This window comes from Mauremys reevesii, linkage group 9 (genome assembly GCF_016161935.1).
Source record: "Mauremys reevesii isolate NIE-2019 linkage group 9, ASM1616193v1, whole genome shotgun sequence".
Lineage (NCBI taxonomy): Eukaryota > Metazoa > Chordata > Testudines > Geoemydidae > Mauremys > Mauremys reevesii.
The window spans coordinates 27,232,156-27,247,037 of record NC_052631.1 but is presented as its reverse complement, the minus strand read 5'-3'; the positions used below and the strand labels follow the sequence as shown (position 1 = coordinate 27,247,037).

The 14,882-nt window shown below is 40.2% G+C and overlaps 1 protein-coding gene across 2 annotated transcripts in view; it reads left to right on the top strand.

The window, feature by feature from the left end:
* RNF13 (ring finger protein 13) overlaps window positions 1-14,882 on the top strand; it is a 109,541-nt gene that overhangs the window by 3,907 nt on the left and 90,752 nt on the right. Inside the window, exons 1-3 of one of the 2 annotated variants that reach the window (XM_039487876.1) lie at window positions 363-384; window positions 10,262-10,389; window positions 11,753-11,833. In XM_039487876.1, the coding sequence (XP_039343810.1) occupies window positions 10,276-10,389; window positions 11,753-11,833 (195 nt within the window). In that variant the 5' untranslated portion in view covers window positions 363-384; window positions 10,262-10,275. Of the gene's footprint in view, window positions 1-362; window positions 385-10,261; window positions 10,390-11,752; window positions 11,834-14,882 lie in introns of those variants that run through there. The other variant, XM_039487875.1, reaches the window with a different exon arrangement.

The window sequence follows — 14,882 nt, the reverse complement described above, 5'->3', positions numbered from 1 at the left end:
TGGTTCCAACATGATGGAATCCATTTGCTTCTTTAAAAAAAAAACCACCCCAAAACACACCACTACCACTTAAGAAATTACATAAAAAGAACCTCTAAGGAATAAAATTTAAAGTCCAGCAAATTCCAGAATTAGCATTGCTTGTGTAACCTTAATTTGGTCCCTTTGTGTATATATATTGTGATGCAGTCTTTTGTTATGTGATCATATAGTATGTGTTCTACAACTCCCCAGCCTCATTCAATGAACAGGGATTGACAATGAATGAGGCACAGAATTTTGAGAATTGAAGAGATGTTTTTTTGTGTTTGAGGCACTGCACTAGGACCCATGAGAACTGGATTCTGTTCATTGCTCTGCCACAGATTTGCTACATGATGTTAGGTAAGACAATCGTAATGTGTATGCACAGTGGGGCTGAATTAAGGTTGTTTGAACAACCTTAATTCTAGTATTTCTTAACTTTGAGTGCTTGACTTTTCAACCTTAATGTTATTTTATCATTATTTATATATAATAGTATATCTGCTGAACTAACTGAAGTAGACATAATGTTGCATGTTCACAAATTTCCCTCTCTTTTGAAGAGCTAGTATTCTTCAGGTGGATAGTTATAGCTCCTGCATTTTCGGTACTTCAAACGATAGCTGAGAAATTGTGATAAGAGAGAACTAATAAAATTGTGGAAAGAGAAACTAACTAGTAACAATTCTATGTATTTATGTAAAAATAAAACTTCATGGATTACAAAACCTTTTTGGAGACAGATTCGTGTGACTTCAGTTTCCCCTATTGCTCTGTCAGTCAGTAGTATTACAAAGCCTCATGGGTCTAATTGCTATGCCAGAGTCACAAAATTACTTGCTTCTAAAATGTCAGCTCTTCCTTAACTTCCATTAATAATATTGAATTAGAAGTACTCTCTAATGTAGATTAAACTTAAACCAAGTGTATCCAGAAAAGACTCACCTTTCAATATTCACTAAAATGCAGATGGAAATCTCCAAAAACATGATGGGAAAACACCTGCTCCACGGAACATGCAGCTTTTGAAGCTTATGCAGGCAAAACTCCCAGTGATTTTGATGCATGACTGCAGGTTATATAATGTAAAAATATACACACAAGTGCAATTCTACAGCTAGTCAGTTAAAATTAAAATAAATCAAGAAATGCAATGTTAGTTTCAAAAGCATTATTAACTCAGTCCCCTTGTACATGCTATATGTTGTATGGATTTACATTGTACAATCTTTTTAGCAGGCCTGATGTAATTTGAAAAGAGGCTTCCAATAAGGAGGAAGCTAGTATGATGTTTAGAGGATAGAACTGTGAGTCAGGAGTTTTGTACTCTGCGCGGGTACTGACTCCGCAGCAGTCTTGTCTGTGACTCTTGGTCAAGTCATCAAGGTCGCAATTTTCAATCCTGGGTACCTAAAATTAGGCACATAAATCCTTGTGTAAGTCACTTGTACTTATTCAGAGGAGCTGAGTACCCACATCTCAGTGGAGTGCCTCTTTAACAGAATTTTACAGATCGATAATACTTTACTATCTCACAGGCATGTTATGAGGTTTAACTCAGTTTTTACTAAGTGCTTTGAGATCCCCTGATGAAAATTAAAAGTGCAAATTATTAACAGGAAAATGAGGCACTCAAGTAGGAAAAAAAATCACTTGTCTGATTTTTTTAACCTATTGTTGTTGTAATACCCAACACTAGTGTAACTGAAAGAGTTTGGGGGAAATTAAACTATATTATACCATTTTATGTATAGCTAGTTTCACTGCTTCCCTTATATAGTCAGTATGTTTTCCCTCTGCTGTTTGTGCAAGCAATTGTAAAACCAGAGATATTGCTAGAGAGTCAGAGGCAACTTTCTTTAACTCAGATTGACTAGATATGTTGGTTGTGTCCCATTAGTTACCCCACAGGTAGGTTTTAAGGTTCAGTTCTTGGTTCATTAATACACCTCAAGATCCTCTTATAGAAGATGTTATAGAAACACAGTGTATCAAACAATATATTAGTTTAACGCACAACTAGAAATGACAGAAAATACATGTTCAGTGTCACCTAGTAATGCTGCTGTTGGATCTTAACTTTTGCAATTCTTGACATGTTTATATTTAGGCTTAGAAGGATTTGATTTTTAATAGATAAATGTTAATAAACATCGATTTCACTGAATTCAAACAGGAAAAAATATTTCCATTGATAATCAAAATTTACAGATAGCAAAGAAGGAAAAATGCTGCTTGAGAACTTGGTGTTTGATTTAAGAATATTTATTTTGTCAGCATCACATGTTGAAATATACAATTTGTGGTTTCAACAGTTAAAGCTTTCACTTTTTTTGAATCCCAGTGTTTGTCATTAAATAATTCTCACCCCCCCTTCTCTGCCTCCCTAATTTCAACTGTGAAAATTTAAAATTAAAGTTTTAAAGTGCTTTAAAAAGACATTGATATGTCAAAATTATAAAAAAATGAATTTTGCCAAGCTTAAGAACATAAGAACGGCCGTACCGGGTCAGACCAAAGGTCCATCTAGCCCAGTATCTGTCTACCAACTGGCCAATGCCAGGTGCCCCAGAGGGAGTGAACCTAACAGGCAATGTTCAAGTGATCACTCTCCTGCCATCCATCTCCATCCTCTGACAAACAGAGGCTAGGGACACCATTCCTTACCCATCCTGGCTAATAGCCATTTACGGACTTAACCACCATGAATTTATCCAGTTCTCTTTTAAACGCTGTTATAGTCCTAGCCTTCACAACCTTCTCAGGTAAGGAGTTCCTCAAGTTGACTGTGCACTTCATGAAGAAGAACTTCCTTTTATTTGTTTTAAACCTGCTGCCTATTAATTTCATTTGATGACCCCTAGTTCTTGTATTATGGGAATAAGTAAATAACTTTTCCTTATCCACTTTCTCCACACCACTCATGATTTTATATACCTCTATCATATCCCCCCTTAGTCTCCTCTTTTCCAAGCTGAAGAGTCTTAGCCTCTTTAATCTTTCCTCATATGGGACCCTCTCCAAACCCCTAATCATTTTTGTTGCCCTTTTCTGAACCTTTTCTAGTGCTAGTATATTTATTTATATTTAATTCTACTTACTTATCATTCCATTAATGTAGTTTCTTCATTTAATTTCCTTGTATTTTAAAAGGAAAGAATAAAAGATTATCTGCGCTTAATATTGGTATTGGATGCAAACTGGGCTTTGACGTTCATGTCATAATGAAGCAAGCAGGGGAGTTACGCTTTGGTTAGAGGCAATTTTCTTAAAACTGAGTACAGGTTGCAGTAGGAACACATTTAAATTGTGATGGGTTGAGCCTTCAGTAAAAGAGATGGGTCTAGACCCTGGGCTTCAGCGAAGGACCTTTTATTGCAGCTCAGGTAGAAGGTGCAGAGATGGCTTTAAATTGTGAGCTGAGCTAGACCCCTCATACAAATCAGATTAGTGTAAGGGCTGCTCTAATTTATGCTGGCTATCAACATCTTCTGGGGCTATTCCAGGAGCCAGTGATCATCTGGGGATTAGTGACATTCTGGCCACACCTTCTTCTGGTCATGTCCTTAAACTGGCCACTGGGAAAGGGTTGCTATGGGAGCAGCATCCTCCAGCACCAGGTCTGTTTCGTGCTGGAGGAATGGCAGAATTTGCCTGATGCTGTTATATAATCATTATCTGCCATCCCAACCTTGAAGGGATTTTTGTTTTTCATATTCAAGAATGATCTTGTGTTTGATCATATGGTCTCGTCTAATGGAAAAACAAGCAAGCACGTCTTAAGTATTAAAGTATTTTCACACTCATTTGGTAATTTAGTCTGCGATAAGGTTTCTCCAGAAAGGAGTAATTCTTTACTCTTGACCACATAAAACCAATTCACTGCTCAATCTAATTAATCTATTAGCTGCTGAAAAAAAAAATGTCTAGGGTCCAGTTGAGTGCAAGTAAACCACAGCTGGTATCCTTAAAAACAACAAGGAGGTCTTGTGTGGCCCATTCATGTTCTCTTTAACTGAGCACAGGAACAGGCCAATGAACTGATCTGTAAATCAAATGCTAGTGATATGCATAGTTTATTGTCCTTTAAAGTTCCTCCTCCTACTCCATAAAACTTTTAGAGTGACATTAAGGGGAGTAGTCAGGGTAAAAATATTGTTATTATGTAAGTACTCAAAAATAGTCTTCAGTTAAAGACATTGATAAATTAAAATTAGATGTTATTTTTGTGGAACATACAGCGTTAATATGGGGCTATATCACATCACCCTTTCTGAAGCAGAACTCCCTCTGATTTCAGTGGGGAATTCTGTTTAAAAATATCCTTAATAGAAGGAGTCATGGAGAGAAAAGCTAAATTTAAATAAAAGTTTTCTTTCAAGACCATTATGAATATTCCAGAAGGAAAGGGATTCTAGATTTACATTAGCAGAACTGACTGTAAACACTTCCTATTTTATTTGGGTCCTCCAGAAGACATTCCATAATTGCTACCTCTGTATTCAACTTTTCTTCCCCTACCATCTCTGTTCTCATTTTTGTATTTTCCTCTTTTCCTCAGTGTTTACTTTCCATTTAGTTTTGTTGGTTTGTTTTTATTTATCTTCTTATTCAGTGGGACTGACAAATGCACATATTCTGTGTTTAAATAAATCACATAAGGAAAAGGGTACAGAAATTAATGTATTATTGTTTTTTGTATACCCACAGCCCGTCCCTTATTCTGGGGGCAAACATGGGGCAGTGTCCCCCACATCTAGAAGGGGGAGGAGAGTCAGGCCAGGCTCCCCAATCAGGGCCGGCTCTACTGTTTTTGCCGCCCCAAGCAGCGCGCCGAATTGCTGCCATGGACGGCGAGGGCAGTCAGTGTACCGTTAGGGCGGCACGCACGTTTCTGCGGTGGCGGCAATTCGGCGGCAGCTTCTGTCTTCAGCCAGAAGACAGAAGCTGCGCCGCCGCGGACAGCTGAACATAGAAGCTGCCGCTGAATTGCCACTGCCGCAGAAACGCGCGTGCCACCCTAATGGCACACGGACTTCCCCCGCCGTCCACAGTGGCAATTCGGCACGCTGCTTGGGGGAAAAACCACACAGACTGCCGCCCCTTGCAGATTGCCGCCCCAAGCACCTGCTTGGAATGCTGTCCCCAATCATCCCTTGGATCCAACCTTTGGCCCATTCCTCATCTCACCTTTTGCAGGGAGAACAGACTTCTGTAGCTCAAGTGGTAGACTATGCTGCAGTACTGAAGGTTCAATGTTCAAACCCTGGTACTGATACATGATTGGGGAGTGTTAGATGCATATAATGAAATTTGTTCTTCCTTTTAAAAATTAACATCTCAAATTACATTAAATGTTAAAAGTCAAGCATTCAGAAGTTAGGAAATGTTAGATTTATGGTTACCTGTCCACTTTTAATTTGGCCTCCTTATGTGTATGCATTATGGTAGTTTTTAATTACATACAGGTTCCCTTCCCCGCCCCCCCAAGATACTGCCTATTACGTGCATAGGGAAACAGACTTAATGTTTCATGGGCAACATAAATTTAGCATTTCCTGACTTTACAACCTAAATAATTCTTTTTATGTATCCAGTTATTCAGTATTTGTATAACAGTAGCAACTTGAGGCCCCAACTCACATTGGGACCACATTGTATTAGGTACTGTACCAGCACTTAGTAAAAAATTGTTTGCCCTGAAGAGTTTACAGTCTAAACAGGTAAGTCAGACAGAGGCTGAGAGAAAGGAAAGTAACAAAAAGAGTGACTAGAGAGATGTTTGGCAAATGTCATGTTAGTTCCATTTAAAAATAAATAAATATTTAACCAGAACTGATCATACATACTATGCAAGTACATAAAATTTTCCATCTCTATTATTTACAGTTATTAAAGATCTGTTAAATGAGTTTATGAAAGCCATAAATCTCATAAAAGGTTTGAAACAGTTATTCTTTTCAAAGCCTCATTGGATTTATTGGAGAGGGGGGAAAAAGTGTGATTACCCGAGTGTGACTATTTATGCAAGTAAGGATTATTATTCACTTGAGGCTTGCAGGCCTCTAGCTTGTATTCTGAACATTTCTGAGAAAGAATTCCTAAAAATGATTGCCTAGCAAAGCAAAAGCAAAACAAAAAAGCCCCCCAAAACAATGAATCAGGAATTTTAAAGGGCAGTTCCTGTTTGAAAAGTGATTCAGCAGAGAAGACTTGCTCCCTCTGGTTATTCAAAGATAAAGTTGTTGATTTGGGTGGTTTAAATATGGTTTTACTGGTTTTTAACGTAAAATCAACACAACTATGGAAGAGGGAGCTGAGATCAATTCCTTCTTGCACATCAACAGAATTGTTTTGGAAGGACCAGATTCATAGCTTGTGTAAATTGGTGTAGCTCCATTAAAGACAATGATCTGCATGTTTACACCAGCTGAGGCTCTAGCTCAGTGTTACAAGTAGTAGGTCCAATCAGTTACACCTGTGCAAACCTGAAGACAATAGGGCTGCACAGGTTAGCACAGCAATATGAATAATTATGCCCTATTACTTATTTGTATTATAGTGGCACCCATGGGCTCAGTCATGGATCAAGGCACCATTGTACAAACACATAAAGACAGTACCTGCTCCACAGAGCTTACAGCGTGTGCAGACAAAGATTTCAGGAGTGATTAGAGGTTTTGGGTGCACAACTTGACACCTTAAGGAGATCAGATTTTTATAAGACAGGTGCCCAGCACATTCTGAAAATCAAGTTCATGTAACGTGTCAAGTTGGGCACCCAAAAAAAAAATCATTAGTCACTTTTAAAACTCCTGCCATGGACTTTAAGGTCTTTGTTACCTAAAGCGAGCTTTGTGCTAAAATGTTGGTGCTGAGCAAAAGAAACATAATAGTGTCTTTTATCCATAGATCTTGAAGTGCTTTACAAAGGTGGCTATCATTATTCCCATTTTACAAATGGCAAAAATTAAGTCTCAGGTCACTTCACAAGTCAGTGTTTGAGTTGGGAAGAGAAGCAAGATTCCCTGACTTTCAGTCATGTGCTCTAGCCACTGGAATATGTGCCCTGGTGGCTAAAGAACTGGACAATGACTCAGGAGACCTGGCTCTACCACAGGGTTTCTCAAACAGGGGTCGCTGCTTCTGTAGGGAACGCCCCTGGTGGGCCGGGCCGGTGTGTTTACCTGCCCTGTCCGCAGGTCCAGCTGATCGTGGCTCCCACTGGCTGCGGATCGCTGCTCCGGGCCAATGGGAGTCGCTGGAAGCGGCAACCAGTACGTCCCTCAGCCTGCGCCACTTACAGCAGCTCCCATTGGCCCGGAGCAGCGATCCGCGGCCAGTGGGAGCTGCGATCGGCCGGACCTGCTGACAGGGCAGGTAGACACACCGGCCTGGCCTGCCAGGGGCTTTCTGTACAGAAGCAGCGACCCTTGTTTGAGAAACCCTGCTCGACCACTTGGGCAAGCCACTTTCTCAGTGGCTCAGTTTCCAAATGTGTAAATTGGTGATAATATTGACCTCCTTTGTAAAGCACTTTAAAATCTACTGATGAAAAGTGCTATATTGAAATGTAGGACTGGAAAAGATCCCAATGGGTCATCTAGTCCATCCCCTCTCCCCCCAAGTTGGGGATTTTTTAGGTATACTTAATCCTGCCTCAACACCTGTTTGCTAAATCTGTTCTTAAAAGTCTCCAATGGCAGAGATTCCCCACACCAGTTATTTCTGTGCTGCCTAAATAAATCAACACTTTGGTATTCACTTCTGTCTGTAGACCAACAATAACTGGTACCTGCAAAAAGATAATTAAAAATGAATGTGTGGATTTTGAGTTGTTTGTAATTGCTTATAGTTTAGATATTAGCTTAATAATGTGGCACTCAGCCTATTAATTCAAAGATTAGCTGCTGACAGTGAAATCTGTGAAGTATTGTGTGAAATATTATGCAGTGGTTAAATGCTATAATGATAGGGGCTACAGAAAACTATGGGCATATATACACACAAAAGTTGTACCTCTTTAATTATATAGGTATAGTTACAGCAGGACAACAACCTTTGCGTTGACACTGTTGCACCAGTAAAAAAGGTGCTTTACATGAGTATAGGTATTTCTATACAGGAAGGAGAATAAGCTTCACTGATGGCACCTTCATACCTATGTAACTGCAGCCACACAAGGGCTTGTATCAGTATAATTATTTCAGTTAAAAAAAAAAAAGCCACACCTTGTAGCTAAAATATTTATACTGGTACAAAATCTGCATGTAGACCAGGCCTAAATAGGAATCATGAATTTATTTTACCTTCTCAATCAGTATATTTAAAACCAGTTAATAGTAGTGACCTTGGAAGCCTAAAAGTCAACTCAGAAAGGTATTAACATGAGGCCACCTTTTAATATCTTTCTACAAACTGTTTAAATTAATACTGTTAGACATTAAATGTCTGACACTCATTTTTGTCAGAGACTTTAAAACTGACTTGGTGGATTTTTGAAGAAAAGTTCTTTCTGAAAAGGTTAAATCTTTTAAGTTGTTACAATATCTAATTTCTTTTTCAAGACAAATCACTGTTTTCAAAATACGACAGTTCTGAAATTCTTTATATTGATTGCTTTGTAAATTATATTTTAGCTGGAAAGCTAAGAACAAAAGCTGAATTGATTTCCTTTGGAATCACTTGACGGGAGTGTTTGATTTCCTTTTAAAATACAGTAACTCCTCACTTAAAGCTGTCCTGGTTAATGTTGTTTCGTTGCTGATCAGTTAGAGAACATGCTCATTTAGAGTTGCGCAATGCTTCCTTATAACTTTGTTTGGCAGCCACTTGCTTTATCCAGCGCTTGCAGAGCTAGCTGGTGGGGGCTTGGAACCAGGGTGGGCCGGCAGCCCCCATATCAGCTCCCCTAAGTTCCCTGTGCGGCAGCCCCCAGCAGGCTATCAATTGCCGGGCAGCTCAGCTATCCCTCCTTTTACTGCCATGTGCTGTTCCTGCCCTCTGCCTTGGAGCTGCTTCCAGGAGCCAGGGGCGGCTCCAGGCCCCAGCACGCCAAGTGCGTGCTTGGGGCAGCAAACCGCGGAGGGCGCTCTGCCGGTGCCGTGTGGGCGGCAGGCAGGCTGCCTTCGGCAGCTTGCCTGCGGAGGGTCCGCTGGTCCCGCGGCTTCGGAGGACCTCTCGTAGGTCTGTCGAAGCCGCGGGACCAGCGGACCCTCTGCAGGCTAGCCGCCGGAGGCAGCCTGCCTGCCATGCTTGGGGCGGCAAAATGCCTAGAGCTGCCCCTGCCGGGAGCCTCCTGCTTGCTGTGCAAGGAGGAGGGGGAAAAAGGGGTGCTAATGTCAGGGTGTCCTCCTCCCCCCCACTCCTTTACCCCTTCTCCACAAAGCAGGGGGGACACACAACAGGGCTCAGGACTGAGGGAGCTTGCTGGCAGCCGCAGCTATCTCAACTTGCTGATCTACTTAAAAAGGCAGTGTACTTAGAGTGGGATCAGCATACTTAAAGGGGCAATGCACATCTGTCACACACGGTGTGTCTCTCTGTCTCTCTCTGTCACGCTGTCTCCCGTCACTCCATTTCTGCTGCCTTGTATGGTGTGAGGCTAGATTAACAACGTGTTAACCCTTGAGGACTCAGCCGAGTGCTAGTTCATCATTTAGCAGTAAGGCATTCCCTGGGAAATATCCCACCCTCTTCCACCCTCTGACTTCACCACCTCAACCAAGCTTCACAATCATCATTGCTATGTATAGTATTCAATTGTTTGTTTAAAACTTATACTGTGTATATGTGTGATCACAAATATAGTCTTTTGTTTGATGAAAAAAATTTCCCTGGAACCTACCCCCCCCCCCCCCATTTACATTAATTCTTATGGGGAAATTGGATTCACTTAACATAGTTTTGCTTAAAGTCACATTTTTCAGGAACATAACTAAAATGTAAAGTGAGGAGTTACTATAAGAATATGCATTATATGCATGACCACTGCTTAATACCAACAGTAAGTTACTTGGATAGCTTGTATATTGTCTGTGTAAAGTATTTTCATTGTTCCTGTCAATTAAGAATAACCATAAAAATCTCTTAAAATATTCCTTTGAAAGACAATGTTTTAGCTCATCTAAATAGATGTTGGTTAGTTTGCTCTGATCAATAGGAGACTAATAAATATTTTAGGAAAAAATATATGCTACATGCCATGATTATTTATTTTGTTTTGTTTTATTTACAGATATTTAATTTAAAATGCTGTTGTCAATAGGAATGTTAATGTTGTCTGCCACTCAGATCTACACCATTCTGACAGTTCAGCTGTTTGCTTTCCTAAACCTTTTGCCTGTGGAGGCAGACATTTTAGCGGTAAGTGTAATAAATGTTTTTACATGCAAATGAATGGGAATTTATTTAAGATTTTCCTACTTATACATCATATCATGCGATACACTTTAAAACATTATCAGTGCAAAGTTAATAGTGCCTATATATTTTACCAATTACTTCAAGTGTATTCAAAAATAAATGGTATACTTTTTTCAGAGAAGGTTAGGGTTAGAGTTAGGTGCTGATATATCTTTGAAATTCAGTGTGAGTAAGACACCTAACCTCCCTTCGGATCTCCTGAAAGTCCCAGCCAAAATATGTAGGGCCATCTCATGCCATAGATCTTTAAAAAGAACTCCCCACTGATTTAATTTAATGGTCAAAATAAGTAGATAGCTAGCAGACCATAATACATTCTACAATCAAGAACCTTTACAAGTTTAGGGTTTTATGCAGAAAACTGAAAATCTGCCAAGATCTGTTTTTGCCATGTTTATTAGAGACTTGTATGGTACCCATCCACTAGGGCAATAGAAAAAAAAAGTCACAGGGAACAGGAAAGTGTGGTTTATGCAGTTTTAGAGCTGTTATGCAATGTTGCATATGTTGACTCTCAGCTTCCACTAAAAGAAAACATTTTAGAACGTAACTGTTTAAACTGAGTATCTTTACTCACTTCACTGTGAACTAAAATCTTTGTAGGGTGTTAAGGATTCCCTCCCTGGGGAGACTTTAAAAAGCTGGTTCATTTCAAAGTGAAGAAAATCCACTCTTCAGAAGCATGTTCATGAGGCATAGCAAGATGTACCCTTTGCTCAAATATCAGAGGGGTAGCTGTGTTAGTCTGGATCTGTAAAAAGCAACAAAGAGTCCTGTGGCACCTTATAGACTAACAGATGTATTGGAGCATAAGCTTTGGTGGGTGAATACCCACTTCGTCAGACGCATGTACACCCACGAAAGCTTATGCTCCAATACATCTGTTAGTCTATAAGGTGCCACAGGACTCTTTGTTCCCTTTGCTCAAAGTGCGCTTTGGCTACAGCCAGATTTTTGCAAAACGGGGTTAACATCAGTGCTTGAATTGAAGGAGAGGTTTTCCCAACATTTAGTGGAATTCATCTTATTTTCTTGTTGTTGTTAAATCATTTCCAATAAAGGAAGACTCTAGAGAACTTTATGAGTTTATTACATGGAATAAAGCTCTTCCACCTGACATACTACATCAGATTGGGTTGGGTAATATGTGGATGAAAGAACACCAGAAAACCCCTAGGGACTGGAAGCAGCAGTGTTTGATTCATTAGTATAGTGTTAGGAGGCACTATGTATAGTACATTTTTGCCCTAAAGAATGAGGTTTGTTTGTTACAGATCTGATTTTCTTTTATATTTATGTTTAGTATAACTTTGAAAATGGAACTCAGACATTTGATGATCTACCTGCAAGGTTTGGCTACAGACTGCCAACTGAAGGCTTGAAGGTAAGAAGCAGCTTCTCTGAATACAGAAAGTATAAGCTAAAACAAAATTGTTAGAATGTATTTTGTGTGCTATGTTGAAAATAACTTTGTCAACACTAGCTTAAAGATAAATTTATAATTTTCACAGATATACTTTAATAGTGGACTAAAAGAGGTTGTATGATGGGGTACCATCCTTGAGCACACCCCCTTCTGTCCATGCAGGAACACATCCCCTCACCTCCCTGTTGGTGCTTGCAATCATTTACTCTGACCCAGATACTGAGAACAAGTCTTTTGGTGGATTCAATTTATTAACTTTTCTAGAGTACAAAGGATCCTCCTTTTTGCCCCTCAAGTCCAACCCTTCATTTAGCTCTAGGGCGAATGACAACAAGCATCCCATGAGTTCTCCAGCCCTCCTCCTGGGTCCTGTGTACTATAAGCCAGGCAGGTTTACCTTCCTTGTATCCAGCCCACTTCCTGGATCCCAATAGGATCCAGCGGTTCCACAGCTGTCCTCCTGGGCCTGTGTTCATTCAGAGCTTCTAGCTCTGCATTGGGAAAGCTTAGTAGGCAGCCCTCATCTCTATCCACTCCTTTCCCTGGGAGCCTGCTTTCTGTGGGAGCACACCCTTCAACTGAGCCCCGGTAGCCTTTTCAGGTCCAGATGCTCATTACTCAATTGCTGCCCCCCAGCCAACTAGGCAGTTAATTGCTTACAGGTGGGTTTATTCTCCTGAGAGAAGCCCATCATGGGTAGATTGGGCCATGACTCCCCTTAAAGGGACCAGCCATCTCATGACAGGATGCATCTGTTAGTCTTGTTTATATAGGAAAAATATGGTGGTCTACCATATAGCAAAGTCCTACAGTTCACACTGGTTTTTTTTGGATATAGTATGAATCCCATCTTGCAAGGTATTGAGCTCAAATACTATCCTGGCCTATAGAAAATGTGGTTGTCAGAAAAAATAGCCTGAGTGGCTATATTGTACTAAGTTACTTTGTTTTTGTGATAAAGCCCTTCATGTTTATTTTAGTGATAAGTAAGCTTCTTGTATTCAAATATTCATTGCACTGGTCCCTGTCTGAGGTACATATTAAAGGATGTCTGCAACAGATGTGCACTGATTAAAGTGTACATTTAAACAGATCCTGGAACTATGCAGACATGAATCTGGCATCCTTGTATTTCTGTCCTACACTATACTATCACTGAATGCTTACTATAACTGAATTTAGCTGGGCAGGAAAAAGGTTGCTGCTACATAGCTCTGCATTAAGTTATCTTTATAGGTTATGAAGGCTGAAATTATGGAGGTGAGTTCACAAACAGACTCTGACAACCCACTTCCATAAAAAGACAGAATATCTGCAGAGACATAGTTCTTTCTAGATGAGTTCAGGCAGACTCTTCATCAAGCTTGATGATGAACTTAGCAGATGGGTAATTGTAGGAGTGCACCTGCAACTAGACCTGAAGAAAAATACGTTTGACAGACACCTTACCTTCTACAAAAGTGTAATCTGGGAGCAGCCACACCTGATGATGGAAGACTGAATACAGAATGCAGAGGGGTTGGCTATAAAGCTATGAACTAGCATGTTTTCCGAGTGCAAGCATTCCATAATCTGAATATATGCAGAGCATATCACTAAATACGTACAGGCTCCACGAAGAGGCTGGCTTTTAGTGTCCTCCACCTGGCGAATCATAGAACTGGAAGGGACCTCAAGAGGTCATCTAGTCCAGTCCCCTGCACTCAAGGCAGGACTAAGTATTATCTATACCATCCCTGACAGGTGTTTGTCCAACCTGCTCTTAAAAATCCCCAATGATGGAGATTCCACAACCTCCCTAGGCAATTTATTCCAGTGTTTAACCTCCCTGACAGTTAGGGAGTTTTTCCTAATGTTCAACCTAAACCGCCCTTGCTGCAATTTAAGCCACTGCTTCTTGTCCTATCCTCAGAAATTAAGAAGAATAATTTTTCTCTCTCCTCCTTGTAACAACCATTTAGGTACCTGAAAACTATTATGATGTCCCCTCTCAGTCATCTCTTCTCCAGACTAAGAGAACCTAATTTTTTCAGTCTTCCCTCATAGGCCATGTTTTCTAGACCTTTAACCATTTTTGTTGCTTTTCTCTGGACTTTCTCCAATTTGTCCACATCTTTCCTGAAATCTGACGCCCAGAACTGGACACAATACTCCAGTTGAGGCCTAATCAGCACGGAGTAGAGTGGAAGAATTACTTCTTATGTCTTACACTACTCCTGCTAATATATCCCAGAATGATGTTTGCTTTTTTTGCAACAGCGTTACACTGTTGACTCGTATTTAGCTTGTGATCCACTGTGACCCCCAGATCCCTTTCTGCAGTACTCCTTCCTAGACAGTCATTTCCCATTTTGTATGTGTGTAACTGATTGAAGAGAAAGGGGAAGTGATCTCACTGGAACTATTCAAAGTATGGGTCCTACTAATAAAGTCACTTAGTGTTGCAGAGTATAGGGCAGAATGCACTTGGTCCCTGGGCAGGTGTGCAACCAGAGTGGCGGCAAGAGAACACAATAAAGAAGGGAGGAGAGGGGAAGAAGAGGGTAAAGGAAACCTCAGCATAGTACCTAGATACAGTGAAAGTCTTGATGCTCAGAACTGCAGAAGAAAGCATCCATGGCAGTGTTAATACTACCTCAGAAGGGATTGGGACTGCATCATCCATGTGCCCATCTTTGATCTGCTTCTGGTGGGGGAGTGCATACTGTTCCTTCTCAAGTCCACCAAAGGCACAATATGAAATAATCCTAAAAGCAAGAATAAGCATTAGACTTCTTTAACCTTAACTTAAAATCTGAGACTGATTTATACAGAAAGCTGTAGTTCCTTATGTTTCAATGTTGGATTTAAAGCACACTGCTTATTCAGACCAGTGTGATGCAACGGATGCTGTGGTGTGAATGATAACTCAGTAAAATAACCAGGACCACAACCACTAAAAGCTTCATATACAAGTTTAAAAACTGATATGATTTTTAAGAAGCTAGTGTAAAAATATTAATTTAGG